The sequence below is a fragment of the Coregonus lavaretus genome (assembly GCF_964263955.1).
Source record: "Coregonus lavaretus genome assembly, chromosome: 32".
In the NCBI taxonomy this organism is placed as follows: Eukaryota; Metazoa; Chordata; class Actinopteri; order Salmoniformes; family Salmonidae; genus Coregonus; species Coregonus lavaretus.
This window is the reverse complement of record NC_140019.1, coordinates 17,263,816-17,282,426: the sequence shown is the minus strand read 5'-3', so window position 1 is coordinate 17,282,426 and position 18,611 is coordinate 17,263,816. Positions and strand designations below refer to the sequence as shown.

Sequence of the window (18,611 nt, the reverse complement as noted above, 5' to 3'; positions counted from 1 at the left end):
TGGCTTCATAGGATATTGCTTTTGGTATGGTCTGTGATCGGATCGAGGAACCACTTGTACTGGAGCTACCCCCTTAATTAGTCCCACATCGGCAGGTCCTTGTGACCATAATTTGAACGGAATTGCTGCTAACTCATCCTCCTGTTCCTGAGTTAAGAAAATATCTTCCTGTCATTCGTCAAAACTTGTCTCCAGGTGGACTCCGGGCTGGGTTTTTGCTCTCCAATTAAACTTTCTTCTGTATCTCCCAGTGGAGTGGCTAGACTGATCCCCATTTGGTGTATTCTGCCAGTCAGTGATGTTTTTCCCCTGTTTTACCCATTTACCTAGTGATAACCATTCCTCTGAAGGTTCTTTCACTAGGGAAACATGGGGGCTCCACCTTTCTCTGTACAGTCTCTGGCTCTGTGGTCCCAACTCCACCTCTACAGCTGCACATTTTTTTAATCATAGTGAACCCATTTTAACCCAATTGTTCTTTCTGTGGTTTTTAACAATTCTTCCTCATAATCTGGGTTAGGGCCTGGGTGCTCATTACACCATAATGTACAGTGTAAGTAATCTACTGTCATCTTGGTTGATCCAATCACTAAATAATTTGCTAGGTCTATTAGTGATTTCGTTATGTCTGTAAGTCCCCCTCTTAGCAGATCCTGGCTATACCAATAGCATGGTTCTCCCTCCCCGCTCACTACCATATTATCCCTTACTACATATGCCTTCATACCACTCAGAGTCGGCTTCACAGCTACGTTCAACTGAGTCATGGCATCTCTTCCTAGTAAATTGACTGGACACAGGCTTGATACAAGTACAGGTATGCATACCTTTCCCCCTGAATCTTCATGTTGTAAAGTCACAGGGGCCGATAATCGCTCTATAAATTGATGGCCCGAGGCCGAGCGTAAGATGATTTTTTCCCCATTAATTATAATTCCTTCGGGCTTGTCGGCTGCACAGATCACTGTGCGACATGCCCCTGTGTCACACAATAATTTAATATTTTTTCCCAGTACTGTTAAGGTGAGGTATGGTTTCTGTTCTTGCTGCAGAGCCAATTCAATCATTGCCAATTCAAACACTTCACACCCCGTATTAATGGGTTCCTCTGACCCCTCTCCTCCACTATCTGTACTACTATCTTCCCCTTGTTCTAGTCATGCGTTATCCTCCTTTTCCTCCTTACCGGAACTGGGCGATGGGTGTCTGTAGGTCCTTTCTCCTTCTCTACCCCAATTATCTTGCTTACTCTTTCCTTTATGTCTGCAGTCGCGATGGTTGTGCCCTTCCTTGTTACAGTTAAAGCACTTACTTCCTCCCCCATAGGGCAGGAAAGAGTGAGGCCTTTCTCCCCTCTCTTCTGGAGTTCTACCTCTACCAGCTATTTCCCCTAGAGTGGTCATTAAATACTCTGCTCCCTTCTGTTCTTTTCTTACTCTGTCCTGTCTACTATTTTGCTCATGATGGATTGCATATCTCTTGACCTCGGCTAACGAAGTAATTCCCCATCCCACTAAAGTCCTTTTAATATTCCTGCTTATTTCTGGTCTCATTCCACTGAGGAATGCTATTTTCAGCTGCTGATGGTACGGAGTATCATTTCCCTGCCACTGGGGAGGCTCAGGTATGCCACTATTTGCGTTAAATACATTTCTCAGTCTTTCTAAGTATTGGCTGATGGTCTCACTGTCTTCCTGTTTACATTCATGTACTTTGGAGAAGTCAGCATGTCGATGGTAATGTTCCCTTAAATTATTACACAACTCAGTTATTTTCCCAACATATTGCCCATCAACTGCCCATGGCAGGACTGCTCCATTGGCATCCCCTGAAACCCACTACCCCCGAACAGCTGCCCAATCTTTCCCAACTAGTGTTCTGACTGCCCTCTCAATTTCCCCTGTGTTTAACTTAAAGCTTGCTGCTAGACTCTCCAAATCCCTCCTGAACCCCTCTATTCCTGTCTTAGGGTGCACTACACCCTCTATAGCTCTTACTACATCTCGCTGTGTCCACGCCCTATACACATCCAGTGTGTCTGGTGCATGCTCCTCCCCAGCCCTTGGGTTCGGCAAGGCTATCAAAGGGTACTGGTCATCCCCTTCCTCATCATCTAACCACTCTCTCTTCCCTGGCTTATTATAGTCTTCTAATGTCTTCAACTCCCTGTGTTTAAATTATCTATGTTTACATTCTCTAGCCCTTCCTGACTCTTTCTCTCTATCCAGTTCTACTCTTAGCCTGTCTATTTCCTTTCTACTCTCCCTGAGTTCTGTAAGTTCTTTCTGTAAAACTTCCCCCTCTTTCTTATCTTTATTGGTCTCCCTTCTCTCCCCTCCATCCTCCCCCTCTTCCAACATTCCGGCTTGGCCATCATATGGTGGGGGAGGGGCGGGGACCACTCCTAATTTTCTCCTACACATGACAACGTTATCATCTGGGCTTTCTTTCCAAGCTTGCTCTACTAAAACTGGATGTAACCTTTCTGCCCTCTGCTCTGGGGGAGGCACTGAAACCTCAATTTTTACTTAATTTTCTCTCTGCATAACATTTTTATTATTTTCTGTCCTTCCTCTCTCTTCCGAGCCTCCAAAAGCCATACTCTCGCTGTCTCTAGCCCCTCCCCTCGCTGTTTCTTCATATCCGTTCCACAGTTTACATGCATCTGCCTAATCATAGCCTCTAATTTATCTACATCGAGATGCCCAATAAATCCATACCTCTTCTCCCAAATGGATCCATAAAACATATTTCTTCGATCTCTTCCTAACATATATCTTTCATCCCCCGTTAATTCTCGGACCTCTTTAGAATATTTATTTCCCATGGTAGAAAAATAAGAAATTCCCCCGTTTAGTAATAATTCAATCAAAATAATTTTCTTTGGGATTTATTATTTGGTGCGACTTTTGAGCAAATGTTTATGATCTGCTTTTGCAATCAACCATTTAAATTATCCAACCCGTAACCCAGAGTTTTTTAAGACACCAGTTTTATGAAACGGATGGGACCACCATTTTTTTCTCACGCGACCTATTTTAGTCCCTTCCTTGAAACAATTATCACGTATTTCGATGGATCATTAGGTCTCACACGTATACAACCTTATACAATTTTTTACTAACACTCTCCGTAACCCAGAGGTCGTAACTGCTCCTGTTTTATGAAATAGACAGAGTTAGAGCAAATCCCCAGTTGTTTATGACTCTTGACTTGTTTAATGTATCTATCTCACACGATGATAATTATCTCCCTTCCTGTTTATATTGTAAAGACTGTATCTTGTACAATCTCAATATTAACTAGTTTATTTTGGTATAGGCCTATTACCTAGAGTCATTTTCGGACCCCCCCTTCCTTCCTTTATACCCTTATGAGATTTTGGTAACTATTCTCTGCCCTTCACAAGAATTACTCATCTTGAACAAGTTCAAATAATTTCACCAAAATCCATGAATAAAAATTACTGACCTTTTTCTTGCAGTTGGGATTTAAATGCTTTTTCAGATCTCGTCAACGTCTTTATCGTTCATAAGGTTAATCACCGGCCTGTTTATAACCTTAACGTCAAAGGCCAGGTCTATTCTATACGGATGCTATCATCCGCCCGTGCACGGTTTTCGGTGTCCTCAGAACGATAAAGACGTATTTTGAGATCCGGCTCGAAGGACCATTTGTCACGAGAATATCTATCTCTTATTAATCAAACTTAATGCTCTGAATGATTCCCAGAGGGTGTAAGGCTCAGGTTTAATCATGAATTAAACAAAGGTCCACAACCGGCAAGAATGATCTGTATGTTTAATCATGGAGAGCTCTGCCGCCAAAAAACACATACAGTGGGGAAAAAAAGTATTTAGTCAGCCACCAATTGTGCAAGTTCTCCCACTTAAAAAGATGAGAGAGGCCTGTCATTTTCATCATAGGTACACGTCAACTATGACAGACAAATTGAGGAAAAAAAATCCAGAAAATCACATTGTAGGATTTTTTATGAATTTATTTGCAAATTATGGTGGAAAATAAGTATTTGGTCACCTACAAACAAGCAAGATTTCTGGCTCCCACAGACCTGTAACTTCTTCTTTAAGAGGCTCCTCTGTCTTCCACTCGTTATCTGTATTAATGGCACCTGTTTGAACTTGTTATCAGTATAAAAGACACCTGTCCACAACCTCAAACAGTCACACTCCAAACTCCACTATGGCCAAGACCAAAGAGCTGTCAAAGGACACCAGAAACAAAATTGTAGACCTGCACCAGGCTGGGAAGACTGAATCTGCAATAGGTAAGCAGCTTGGTTTGAAGAAATCAACTGTGGGAGCAATTATTAGGAAATGGAAGACATACAAGACCACTGATAATCTCCCTCGATCTGGGGCTCCACGCAAGATCTCACCCCGTGGGGTCAAAATGATCACAAGAACGGTGAGCAAAAATCCCAGAACCACACGAGGGGACCTAGTGAATGACCTGCAGAGAGCTGGGACCAAAGTAACAAAGCCTACTATCAGTAACACACTACGCCGCCAGGGACTCAAATCCTGCAGTGCCAGACGTGTCCCCCTGCTTAAGCCAGTACATGTCCAGGCCAGTCTGAAGTTTGCTAGAGTGCATTTGGATGATCCAGAAGAGGATTGGGAGAATGTCATATGGTCAGATGAAACCAAAATAGAACTTTTTGGTAAAAACTCAACTCGTCATGTTTGGAGGACAAAGAATACTGAGTTGCATCCAAAGAACACCATACCTACTGTGAAGCATGGGGGTGGAAACATCATGCTTTGGGGCTGTTTTTCTGCAAAGGGACCAGGACGACTGATCCGTGTAAAGGAAAGAATGAATGGGGCCATGTATCGTGAGATTTTGAGTGAAAACCTCCTTCCATCAGCAAGGGCATTGAAGATGAAACGTGGCTGGGTCTTTCAGCATGACAATGATCCCAAACACGACGCCCGGGCAACGAAGGAGTGGCTTCGTAAGAAGCATTTCAAGGTCCTGGAGTGGCCTAGCCAGTCTCCAGATCTCAACCCCATAGAAAATCTTTGGAGGGAGTTGAAAGTCCGTGTTGCCCAGCGACAGCCCCAAAACATCACTGCTCTAGAGGAGATCTGCATGGAGGAATGGGCCAAAATACCAGCAACAATGTGTGAAAACCTTGTGAAGACTTACAGAAAATGTTTGACCTGTGTCATTGCCAACAAAGGGTATATAACAAAGTATTGAGAAACTTTTGTTATTGACCAAATACTTATTTTCCACCATAATTTGCAAATAAATTCATTAAAAATCAACCAATGTGATTTTCTGGAATTTTTTTCCTCATTTTGTCTGTCATAGTTGACGTGTACCTATGATGAAAATTACAGGCCTCTTTCATCTTTTTAAGTGGGAGAACTTGCACAATTGGTGGCTGACTAAATACTTTTTTCCCCCACTGTATACAGCTTTTATACCCCTTGACACACAAAGGCACTTTGCTCCGCCCACCTTTAGGAGGCTTTTAAACAGTTTCTCAGTCCCCTTCACCCTGGAATGTTTTCTCAGCAGTTTCTAACTCCCCCCCTCTGTTAGTGGGTTGACACTACATTATAACTCTAACACCGTTCACACATTTATACTGTATTTGGTGTGAAATCCTTTAATCATTATTCTTAAAATACAAATTAATCTATCAGGGGGCATCTGCCAAAACCTGAATGGCAGCTACTGCTGCCTGTGTTCTGCTGGATTTATTCTTCACCCGGTTTGATTTTACAATGTCATACATCCCGGGTACGAAGAACGTGAAGGCAGAAGTATTGTCACGGCTGTATGACACAGAGGAGAGGCCCAGAGACAATACCTCCATACTCCCGGCCTCCTGCATTGTGGCGCCAGTAGTATGGCCGATGGACGCAGATATAGAGCAGGCTTTAAGCACAGATCCATCTCCACCTCAGTGTCCAGCTGGGCTGCAGTACGTGCCTGCTCTTATCCGTGATCGTCTGATCTACTGGGCACACACGTCACCCTCCTCTGGTCACTCAGGTATCGGTCGTACAGTGCGCTGTCTGACCGGAAAGTACTGGTGGCCTACCTTGGCTAAGGACGTGAGGGTGTATGTCTCCTCCTGCTCGGTGTGCGCCCAGAGTAAGGCACCTAGGCACCTCCCAGCGGGAAAGTTACAACCTTTACCAGTTCCACAACGACCATAGTCTCCCCTGAGTGTTGATTTCCTGACTGATCTTCCCCTCTCCCAAGGTAACACCACCATCCTGGTCGTTGTGGACCGCTTTTCCAAGGCCTGTCGCCTCCTTCCTCTGCCCGGTCTCCCCACGGCCCTGCAAACTGCGGAGGCCCTGTTTACACACATCTTCCGGCACTACGGGGTACCAGAGGATATAGTGTCTGACCGAGGTCCCCAGTTCACATCCAAAGTCTGGAAGGCATTCATGGAACGTCTGGGGGTCTCGGTCAACCTGACCTCTGGTTTCCACCCCGAGTGTAATGGGTAGGTGGAATGGGTAAATCAGGATGTGGGTAGGTTCCTGCGGTCCTACTGCCAGGACCGGCCGGGGGAGTGGTCGATGTTCTTGCCATGGGCCAAATATGCCCAGAACTCTCTCTGGCACTCCTCCACTAACCTAACGCCATTCCAATGTGTTTTAGGTTACCAACCGGTTCTGGCACCGTGGCACCAGAGCCAGACCGAGGCTCCTGCGGTGGATGACTGGTTTCAGCGCGCGGAGGAGACATGGGACGCTGCCCACGTCCAACTCCAACGCGCCGTGCGTCGACAGAAGGCCAACGCTGACCGCCACCGCAGTAAGGCCACTGTCTTCGTACCGGGTGATCGGGTCTGGCTCTCGACCTGGAATCTGCCCCTCCGCCTGCCCTGCCGGAAGCTGAGCTTGCGGTTTGTTGGGCCGTTCAAAGTCCTGAGGAGAATCAACAAGGTCACCTATAGGTTATTACTTCCCCCTGATTACCGTATTAACCCCTCGTTTCATTTGTCTCTCCTCAGGCCGGTGGTGGCTGGTCTGCTCCAGGAGTCTGAGGTGCGGGAGGTCCCTCCACCTCCTCTGGACATCGAGGGTGCCCCAGCGTACTCCGTCTGTTCCATCCTGGATTCGAGGCGTCGGGTGTGGGGCCTTCAGTACCTTGTGGAGTGGGAAGGGTACGGCCCGGAGGAACGGTGCTGGGTCCCGGTGAGGGATATCCTCGATCCCTCCCTATTGCAGGATTTCCACCGTCACTATCCGGCTCGCCCTGCTCCGCGTCCTCCTGGCCGTCCCCGAGGCCGGGGTCGGCGCGCTGCTGGAGCTGCGAGCATGGGAGCAATTATATTTCTCCTGATTCTGGGTCAGTAAATGTTCAGCTTTTTATTTGACTAAAATATCATAATTTAGTCTATTTAAAAGCTATGTATGTATGTTTGCAGTTCAACCTTTGTTTATGTCTTCATTTAGCGCTTCTCAAGGACCATGGTCATGGAGCTCCACAGAAAGGTGGAGATGAAGCTAAGGGGATTTTGTATTATGCTATTTGTGATGTTAATGATGATGAAGACTGATGGTGATATGATATATTCATGTGTAATGTATTTTAGACTTACATTTTTTAAATTATTGTATTGTTAGGTTGATCAGTAATATTCACCTAAATCAGCAATTTATAAATGGCTCATTTGTTTATTCTCCAGCATTAACCAGACCTTGATCAAGAACATTCAACACCATTCACTTCAAGGGTTGTCTTTATTCAGAAAATATGTATCTATTTTGACTTAAATATGATCTCTGTCACAACTTTAAATACCTATCTGGCCTTTCTCATGTAGATATATACGTAGATTAGTGTAAGGATGCTGTCTGTATGAACCTTGTGTGTGTAGGTGAGAAATAACATTATTTTCCTCTGATGTATATGGCTTTAAACCAATAGTCTTATGGCTACCTTGAGTTTGAGACGAGCCAAAACCTGTGCTTTTAAATGGCCATGTAACTACATTACACATGTCATAACGTTATTTTGTATATGTTGTGTCATATAGATATCGATGAGTGTAGTAACAACTCACTCATCTGTGGGGACAATTCAGCTTGTTTCAATACTGTTGGTAGCTAGCAAACACACATAACTGTCCGCTTGACAACACACTAGCCAGTTGCGCCACCGAAAAGGTACCATTTCGGTGATGCAGGTGCAAACATTTTAAACTCTTGTACACTTGGACTCATCAATATTATTTAGATATCAATGAGTGTATAGACATTCTCCCCATCTGTGGGGACAATTGATCTTGCGTCAACACCACAGGCAGTTACTACTGTGTCTTCCTGGGTTTAGATTAGAGCCCAAGAATATCACTGGCAAAATGTTTGTGTGCGCGTGCGTGCGTCTTGCGTTCATGTGTGTGTTTGTGTGTGTGACGTCCTTTCCTTGTCATTCCACACTTTCATCCTCTCTCTTTCCCTTTCAGACATTAACGAGTGTAAGATAGACAGAGTATGTGGAAAGAGGGGGATCTGCCAAAACCTGAATGGCAGCTACTGGTGCCAGTGTTCTGCTGGATTTACTAACTTCGGCAACAACCAAACTAAGTGTGTAGGTGAGAGACAAGCACCATTCCACCTGTCGTCCATGATGCACTCCTTTGTCATGCATGTGGTAGAGCAGGTATGTAGACCTGGTTTTGTGGGGTATTGGGATAATTTTCCTTCATGTTTTTTCTTCAGAGCTAAATTGTGACCAAGATGAAACACAGGGTACGACTGGACAGGTAAGTTCTTCATGTTAAATAATGAGTAAGCTTGGAATTTAGAGAAGCATACCTCACTTGATCTGGTAGTGTATGTATTTATGTTCTCTCTCTCTCCTCTTCCTCTCTCTCTCTCTGTCTCTCTCTCTCTCTCTCTCTCCCACATCTCTCTCTCTCTCTCTCGCTCTCTCTCTCTCTCTCTCTCTCTCTCTCTCTCTCTCTCTCCTCTTCCTCTCTCGCTCCTCTTTCTCTTTCTCTTTATTTATCTCCCTCCCAGACTCTACCAGGCTTTGGCAGTTTCTTGTCTCTGAGAAACATCTGTTTGATGTTGAGTAAATCTACATTGTCTGGACCTACAGGAAATGTGCTTTTGACAGTAAGTCACCACACAGAAACACACACACACACACACACACACACACACACACACACACACACACACACACACACACACACACACACACACACACACACACACACACACACACACAAACATAGGTATACAACCCTTATGTCTCTCTTCTATAGTTACTGGTTAATGCCACTGATGTTCTTCAATTGGGCCTCCAGTCCAACGGTCACCGTAGTAGCAGTGAAGTGACTAGCTTACTGAGGACAGTTGAAATCTCTATCAGACTGATCGCTCCACAGCTGACAGAGAACGTGACCAGGATAGAGACCAACCACACAGGTAACACACACACACTGAGCACACGCTGACCACATATTTACAATTTACCAACCACCACGCAGGTACCATAGGTTACCACAATCTGAACACCATACTGACTGTAAACGGAGCACTAACAAGCACATTAGATTGTGACAATGTAAAAATTAAATAAATGCAAGATTGTGTTCTTTCAGTAATGGTGATTTCTGATCTGTGTTGATTTTGTCTATCTTGATAAACAGAGGCTGAGATTATGGTGAGGAGAGACAAGACTCCACCTGAAGGACCAGTCAGCCTGACCAATGAGAACACTCAACTTGACACCACCTGGGAGACGGCGGTTGGAGATTACCAGAATTACCCAGGTAGCCGCAGTCCTACAGTACCAATCATCTTCTCAAAATATTATTACAGGCACACATTGATGGATTCGCTTGGGATATTGTTGCACATGTTTTTGTATCAGGCCTTATGTTTTCTTGTGTTTGTTTTTTGTGTGCAGGGTTTGCCTTTGTCGTTCTGCTCAGCTATAAGAATCTGGATACTCTGAAGGACAGTTTTTCTCATCAGAGCCAGCAGCTCATGTCCAGTGCTGAGACGGTGTCCGTTAGCAACTCCAACACAACAAACCTGCCCCAACCGGTTAATCTCACCTTCAATCACCTGCAGGTAACACTTGTGTCTCTTCTTAATAGTCTCTGGCTGTCAGTAAAACATGTTTTTCATTTATATATTTTCCATGAAGTCAAATTTTTTCCTGAATTGACTGAGTGAAAATGGAATTAACCCCAACTCATATATACACTGTATCCTAGTCCAGTGATGTTGACTCCACTTGTGTTTATTGGTCGGATGGGAATGGACCGGGGGAGTGGTCTGGGCGGGGTTGCACCTCTGTGATGTCAAACCATCTCAGCACATTTGCTCTGCTGGTGGGAATCCACCACAAAAAGGTGATGAGAACACTGTAGCAGTTCTGAAGGGGGAGAAAATATATTCCCAGATATCTGTGTCAGATTTCCTTTGGTTCCTCTGGAAATGTCATGTTTTATATTGCTACATTTAAGTGTTTAATGCATGTGTTACATTATTGAAGTGTTTGATCCATTTGTCACATTATTTAGGGGATTTTGATGTTTGTTGAGTGCTGATGTTGTTTTGGGGCTCGGCTGTGTGTTTGATATGTTCATACTGTCTAGATGGTGTGTCTGATGCTTGTTATTCCTCGTTTGCAGAGAAGCGGGTAGCTGTCGGTGGTGATGTGGGTGGGCATTTCTGTGGCACTGGCCTTTGTGGTCCTATCCCTGATCATGTCCCTATGGTGTCGATTTGTCAGCCGCAAACGCCGTGGAGGACACCGACTGCAACATGATATACAGCTCCATAGCAAATAAGACATGGATTTGAACTATTGGTGTTATAAGAAAAGCTTTACTTGGAATCCATTTGTAACATTCTCTCTTAGCTTGCAAGGACAAATGCCAGCATTTTTATTTAATTAAGTAGTATAAAAATGTATCAAACAAACAAAAATATAAGAACACATAACTTCATGTTAATAGATATAAAATATCTCATGTATAGAACTCTAATCAGTTCCAGACTGTAACAGCAGAGCTCTCATCTATGTGGCAAAATACATAAGTCATTTTAGGCTCATTTCACATTTACATTTAAGTCATTTAGCTGACGCTCTTATCCAGAGCGAATTACAAATTGGTTAATGAGTTTGGTCTATCATTTGTTGCATGAATTTTCCTAGAATAGTGGTATATACACCCAATGCTGCATTTGTCCAGTATCATGCCACTTTGTGTTTATCGCATAATTAATTTTACCGACACAAAAAGATCCCACCATGTCGAACGAACAAATTGTCTGTCGACATTTATAATATTGTACCGACACTTTCTGTTTCCATCACACTTGTCGCGATTGTTTTTTTATATGCCATGACTTTACTCGCATAAAAACTGTGGATGGAAACTTGGTTACTGACAGACAATTGAAATCTAACGGGAAGAAGGTTTCATCACTGGGGTGGGGGTATCTTACTGTTAGATGCTACTCTTCCATGCCATTCTGGTTTACCCAAATGACTGTATATATAAAGGTTTACCCTCATTTATACCATAGCATTGTGAGATACTCCTTTCTGATTGGCTTGAAGGGCATTCTAGAGCGTGCATTATTTCACTATAATGCACAGTATATTTGCATGTTAGAATTCAATGGCTATAGTACATTTGTACAAGTTTTGTTTGAGCTGGTTTTGAAAGTAAAAGTTGAATTGAAAACAGTATTGGTATTGTTGAATTTGATTTTCATAATAGAGAGCTAGGACGCATGGTTTGGTTAGCTAAACTAGCAAGTCTGTTTGTTTGGTTACCATGGCAACTACTGTAGCTATCTAGTAAACTTGCTAGCTAATCAACTCGGGGCTCTATGTGTTCTCTGGAAAATAAAATAAAGCCACTAGTCTTAGCCACAGATTCAATGCATTGCTGATTGAAAACACGTGTCCAGGGAGTCTAAATGGCACAGGACCTGACCGTGACAAAGCATGGAAATTACAGACAGAACATCCTTTTGACAACAACAACCTCAGACACCCTCAAACATACTATTTACAATTCTGTCCTCTCCTTTCTGTTGTCTTGCCTTTATTTTTCACAGCCATAAAAGTGATTATAAGGTCCAGTAACAGCAGCATACCTTAAAGGTCAATTGCCCCTAGAATCAACTTATCTGGTTTTAAAGGGCCTATGTGGCATCGATTTGAGTCAGAAACATTCATTCTAGTGTCAAAATTGACTACATAGTGTAATTAGGATAATCTTGGTTATAAAGTCAGTCTCGTGCAAAACAGAGTTTTGTAAGTGAGTTCGTCTCGACTTACTGGAGGGTTGGGTATGGATTGAAATAATGCCCACTTGGCCAGTGCCCACTAACACGAGAGAAGCAGCTGTGGTGATTGCGCTTTATCAGCTCTGTGCACTCTATCCAATCATACACTCTTAGAGAAAAGGGTTCCAAAAGGGTTCATCGGCTGTCCCCATAGGAGCACCCTTTTTGGCTCCAGGTAGAACCCTTTTAGGTTCCAGGTAGAACACTTTTGGATTCCATGTAGAACCCTCTGTGAAAAGGGTTCTTCTTTCTACCTGGAACCAAAAGGGTTCTACCTAGAACCAAAAAGGGTTCTCCAAAGGGTTCTCCTATGGGGACAGCAGAAGAACACTTTTAGGTTCTAGATAGCAGCCAGAATCTCCAGACAGCAGATCCGCCCTTTACGCAGAGCCTCAGACTTGTTTACATAAGACAACACGTCACCAACGTTATGTTGAAATAACCCTTGGCCCTAAGCCCTTTATGGAGTGGCCTAAATTAATTACAGATTTATTGATTTATCTTAGATTAATTCAGACTAGTGGCTATGTTGTTGCTACAGTGACTCAGGAGGGACAAACAACAGTACCAGCCAGGGTATGATATGCAAACATAACACACCCACATCAAACCTCACCCTTAAGACAACTCTTGTTTGGCTTCAGTCATGGCCGCTAGCATTTCTTAATGAGAAATCTTCAAAACGAGGCCAAATCAGGAAGTGCAGTCGTTCTTTAAGCCTTGTGTTACAGCAACACATTAAGGGTTACATCACATAGGAAGGAACCCCACAAAAAAGAAACAAGGAACATTTCTCTCACTATGAACCCACTATCTGTGAGTTCACATTGTAAATACTGGCACATGACATGAAGAGACAGAGGCATTTACCAGTGGAACATTAAACTACAGTCTGGCTTAACCTCTGCCAAGAGAGTTGGAGATTAACAAATACACATTCAGTCAAGTTGACAGACAAAAACCATTGAAAGCTTTTTACTCCTTACAAAACAGGCCAACAATTTCCAGTGTTGACATATTAAGACTAGTCACCCTCTATATAATAGGGTTTTCCTCTCTATTCCAGTATGCAGGCTAACCAGTTCTCCGTCTATGCTGCGGCATTCCTGGCTCTCTCTCTTCCATTATAAATTCTGTCGGCAAAGGGTATTAGCGGTTGCCAGTACTGGCAGACCGATTCAATGGGCGCAAAGCAAACACTTTCGACATGTCAGTGTAGACAAGGGTTGACTCCAGTCTCTGAGAGCATACTGTACAAAGTACTATAGCAATGATACTGTAGATACGTTATGTAGTATTGCCTTATGATAAAACTATATCTTCTTACCCAGCTCATGCTTTCCATCTACATGACGTACATCTTGAGGCCCATGTGGCTCTTCCCGATGCTGTATATATGGGTGATGTCAGGACAGGCCTCGGTCACTGACTTCATGAGCTGAGGAGGGACAGAGTTTAAATGGTACTGAGCATGATGGTGTTGTCTGGTGGGCAGAGGTCTTCCATTCCTGTTTGACCCCCAGGGTGTGCACATTTTGTTGTTGTTGTTGCAACCACGGGGTCCATCAGGAATGGATTGAGTAACACTGCCTTATGATGGTTAAGTGCAGTGGAGGCTGATTAGGGGAGGACGGCTCATAATAATGGCTGAGCAAATGGAATGGCATCAAACACATGGAAACCATTCCACTAATTCCGCTCCAGTCATTACCATGAGCCCATCCTCCCCAATTATTATTGGTTTTGTTTGCAGAGCACATGGGGAGAGTGTGGTATGTGTGTGTGGACACAAGAGCCCAGTGTTACATCATAATGGTCAGATTCACCTCAAGCTCTTTACTGAGCGGTAGTGGCAGTGTAATATTAGTTTTTTGGTGAGACTGAGGGACGTAGCTACAGCCACAAACCCTCTGCTTCCAGGACAGGTTCAGTCAAGCGCCACACAGAGTAGATTGAAGGGAAGGGAGGGAGTTTCTTGCTAACTGTTGCATGCCATGGATGCCTACCCTCTTAGAAAAAAGGGTTCCAAAAGGGTTCTTCGGCTGTTCCCATAGGAGAACCCTTTTTGGTTCCATGTAGAACACATTGTGGAAAGGGACCTACATGGATCCAAAAGGGTTATACCTGGAACCAAAAGGGTTATACCTGGAACCAAAAAGGGTTCTTCAAAGGGTTATCCTATGGGGACAGCCGAAGAACCCTTTTAGGTTCTAGATAGCACATTTGCAAGGTCCCTGCTGCACTTACTTAGAGTGCACAAGATTACATTTTAGCCAGTGTATGATTATTTTATGAGAGATCTTATTATTTTCTAAGTCACTGTGTAGTTCTAAAATATGGTGAATCAGTTGTTTAGAATGGTAATGGTAATTGATTATCTACCTACCAACTGCCTGGCTCTATTCTTATTGGTCAGAAGTTTGCTAATCGTTAGAGGTAAACAGGAAGTAGTTGAGTTAGTGGTCGCATTCCACTGCTTAGACGTTGCCAGATCTTAAAACGCCTGGATATGTATTTTACCTATCAGCTAACCACATCATATGATATAGCAATCTGTCAGTTGATGACACAGTCGATGACGTGGTACGCAATGCAACCATCGGTTGATGCATGCAAAGTCTAAGCAGTGGAACGCAACAGATATATGGCTGTGAATGTGGTCAGTTCCATAGAGATGTATAGAGGGCTCTAGTGCCCAAAAGCACGTTTTAGCATGGGCAGTACCATTGAAGACTTGCACCATTTTGAAGTAGTCAACTGGGTGGGACTTCCGGGTTAAGGAAGGATCACATAATTCCATTCGGGTCATCAGGAGGGATCAGCCAAAGTAACTATACTCGTGAGCAAACATTTAATAACTTCAGGTGGCAGTAATTCAACAATCTTGGCTTTATATGGTCTCAATGTTGCAGCCCGTGCGCTCACAGATGCCATAATGAGACATATAACATTCCGATCTCTATAAATCTCGATGGGTCAGTTCATTATTAAGGTCATGTTCCCCTGCCCAGACCTTGCTGACAGATACCAGATCTTACAACGCCTGGATAGGTATTTGAAATCTAACCACATCATATGTTATAGCAATCTGGTGCCGGACGGCACAGTCGATGACGTGGCACGCAACCATTGGTTGAGCAGGGGAATGCGACCTCTGCTGAGTTCATAACCAAGTGGGAAGGTGGTAATTAACAGTTGAAGTCGTAAATACCAATTGGATGCATTCAAATGCTTTGACCTCGTTGAGCAATGGCAATTGGTTAATTGACAACCATAAACTAAAAGTACAGCTAACATGCTTGTAAACAAATGATAGTGTTAAAGAAACATATGAATAGATTGCTTTTTATAAATAATGTTTTGTTGTTAGATTTAACTGCCAGAAATGCTGTTATCGAGGTCATTTCCATAGTAGGTGACGTCAGAGGTCAACATGTGGGAGAAATCGGAGGTCAGGGACGATAGACGAGTTTCCCACTAGTAATTACTAGTTGGAAGGGCGTTCAAGAGGATTTTTCCCAGTCGCATGTGGTAAATACCACATTCCTACTTGGTTATGAATGCAGCACTATATGTGCAAAAGATTAACTAGTCTTCATTCAGTGTTTGTCTACATAGAGAGTCATCCAGCCACCATCTAAATAACCCTCAAACTACACCAGTAGCCTATCGGTGAGTGTTGAAGGTCTCCACTTCAGGACTTCCTTTCCTCATCTCCTTGTAGTTGTGGTGTCTGAAGTCCAGTATGTTCTAAGTGCCTTGCTCCGTCTGCTGCCAAGCGTAGATGTTGTTGGGATCTACAGGAGGGAAAAGACACAACATAATGGAAAAAGTAAATGGTAACGTTTGAATGTTGTTGGGGTTAGGTTTCCTGAGTGGTAAACTAGTGTTGTGAGGATGTTGTGATGATGATGGTGGACATACCTGGGAGGGTACAGCCCAGAACCTCATCTCTAAGACAGATAGTTCCATTCTCGTACCAGGTCTGTGGATTGATGTGGACGTAACGTGCCACTGTTGACGACTTATTAAATAGGGCCAACACTGGATTTTCAGTATCCTGGTTCCCCTCAAATACCTACAGTAGGGGAGAGTTGGGTAAGTTGAGCCAAAGGGGTGAGTTAAGCCACCGTTGTTTCTAAGAAACCATTAAATTTGACCAAATATTTAGGAAGAGGTCATAATTTTATGGAGTCTGTGAAGGAAGAAACCACATGGAAAAATTGGTAAGCAAGTTAGGTCCAAAAAACGGATTTTCACCAAGTCAAATGAATGTATTGTGCTATAGGGTTCATGCTTGTATCTAAACCAAAATGGATAATTGTATAATTGTTCTATACATCAGTTGGGGTCTCTATAAGCTTTAATAGCATGAAAGCACATCCTTGTAGCTTTGTGGGCTAATATAGCCCAAATCAGTGGCGGCTCCTGAAAAAATTCTCAGGAGGGGCAATTTTTCTGATGATTTAGGTGACCTACACACATTTAAAAAAAGATATGTCCAGCAACAACATGAAGACAGGGGCAGCATATAAGTCAATACCAGAAGCATTTATTGACTGATCTCAAAAGTGTTGGCTTACCAGGGTTGGTGGAGCCCTCAGTTTCATCTTTGCCTCGCAAAGCTAACTCAAACACTCCGCAAAACTTCACACACTGGATTAGCCGGCTGAGGATGTGGCGGTTCTTGCTAATGTCGTAGTAAATATATTTGTTATAGTGAATATGGAATATGATATGTTGAGTAAAATGTTGTGCTAAGATCTATTTAGGTCAGGAGCTGGTTATAAGTTCTGTTCCTATCCAATAACAATGGACAAAAGGGTCCTATCTTGTCAGCCTTGTCAGCAGGTGGCCAAGGACAACACCCACGCCATAGGCCTCTCAGTTCTTCCAACTCACGAGTTCTTGCTCTGAGGACACACACACACACAAACACACACACACACACATCATCACTGTTAAACACACACACACACACACACACACAAAAATCCCCTCTCTTAGGCTGAACATTTGAAGACAGAGAACCCGACTCAGAGCCAATGCAACAGTGACAGTAGCCTGCAGGGGACCTCGCCCAACTCATCAGGACCAATCAGAAGATCAGAACTACTAGATTGAACCTACTTCATTTATTGCATAAAATGTCTGCACACAATGTTTCGGGGCTCTCTTCAGATAATAATAATAATAATAATAATAATAATAATAATAATAATATGCCATTTAGCAGACGCTTTTATCCAAAGCGACTTACAGTCATGCGTGCATACATTTTTGTGTATGGGTGGTCCCGGGGATCGAACCCACTACCTTGGCGTTACAAGCACCATGCTCTACCAGCTGAGCTACAGAAAGTGGATACTCATGGATGCGCATTGCAATTGTAAAATGTCAACACAATTGGAGACACCACGTCATTTTTGGAGACATGTTATTGACAGTAAACTATTGTAGATGCGACTGCTAACTAACTAAAACATTTTAGCTGGCTAGCTAATCATCTTAGCTAAATGTGGGGCAAACAATTCAGTTATTTACCGTTAATTTGAGGGATTGGGGTGAAAGAAATCGAGTTACATAGTGATACTTTACGATATACTGTATTGACAATATCGCAATATTTTAGCGCTAGTTGGCTGTACCTGCACCAAAACACCATTATTGTTCCTTCATAGCTTGTTCTCAATCTTTTCACATTGGGAGCCAATTTGTTTTCAGCACTTTTATTTCCATGACTGATCAAAACTCGTTCTCATGGCTTTCTGATCCCTCTGCAACAGACATATGGTGCGCAATAAAATCACAGTATCGAATCGCAATACGTATAGAATCATGAGACTCGCAATGCTGATGCATATATCTTATCGTGAGGTTCCTGGCAATTCCCAGCCCAAGTTCATTTTTAAGAGTTTGACGAACGGGTCCGTGAACGCGATTCCAGATATATTTACCTCTGAATAAACTGCCTTTATTACACCATATCCACATCCAGTAAACTTGTGATTATCAACACTAACCTCATCGTTGTGGCGGCGGACAGCTAGCCTGTATCCCTCGTCATCCAGTTGAGTGAGTGGCAATGTCTTTTTTCGTTCGTACCAATTTTTGGAAAATCCTCGGGTGTAGGACTTTCCGCCTTTAGTAGAAACCTGTTGAATTATTAAATTTGGTCTGGGAGGTCCTAATTGTTTCGTTGCCAATTTATCTTCATTTGTTCGCCGACAAAAAGGAAATTCTTTCAAAGACACAACCGAGTTGCACTGAAGCCTAGCCATGTTGATA

General features: G+C 43.2%; 1 protein-coding gene and 1 long non-coding RNA gene across 2 annotated transcripts; both read left to right on the top strand.

Annotated features, from left to right (window-relative positions):
• The first annotated feature begins 7,312 nt into the window (after nt 1-7,312).
• On the top strand, nt 7,313-8,106 carry LOC311107558. Its single transcript, XR_014610435.1, has 3 exons — nt 7,313-7,344; nt 7,452-7,490; nt 8,036-8,106. It is a non-coding gene; the product is annotated as an uncharacterized lncRNA (long non-coding RNA).
• Nucleotides 8,107-8,738: 632 nt separating this feature from the next.
• Nucleotides 8,739-13,765, top strand: LOC311107212 (uncharacterized protein; the record flags this gene model as incomplete). Its single annotated transcript, XM_084149706.1, has 6 exons — nt 8,739-8,750; nt 9,021-9,119; nt 9,272-9,434; nt 9,659-9,781; nt 9,919-10,085; nt 13,655-13,765. 6 exons carry the CDS (start codon nt 8,739-8,741, stop codon nt 13,763-13,765), a joined length of 675 nt encoding a protein of 224 aa, XP_084005832.1.
• Between the last annotated feature and the right edge of the window lie 4,846 nt (nt 13,766-18,611).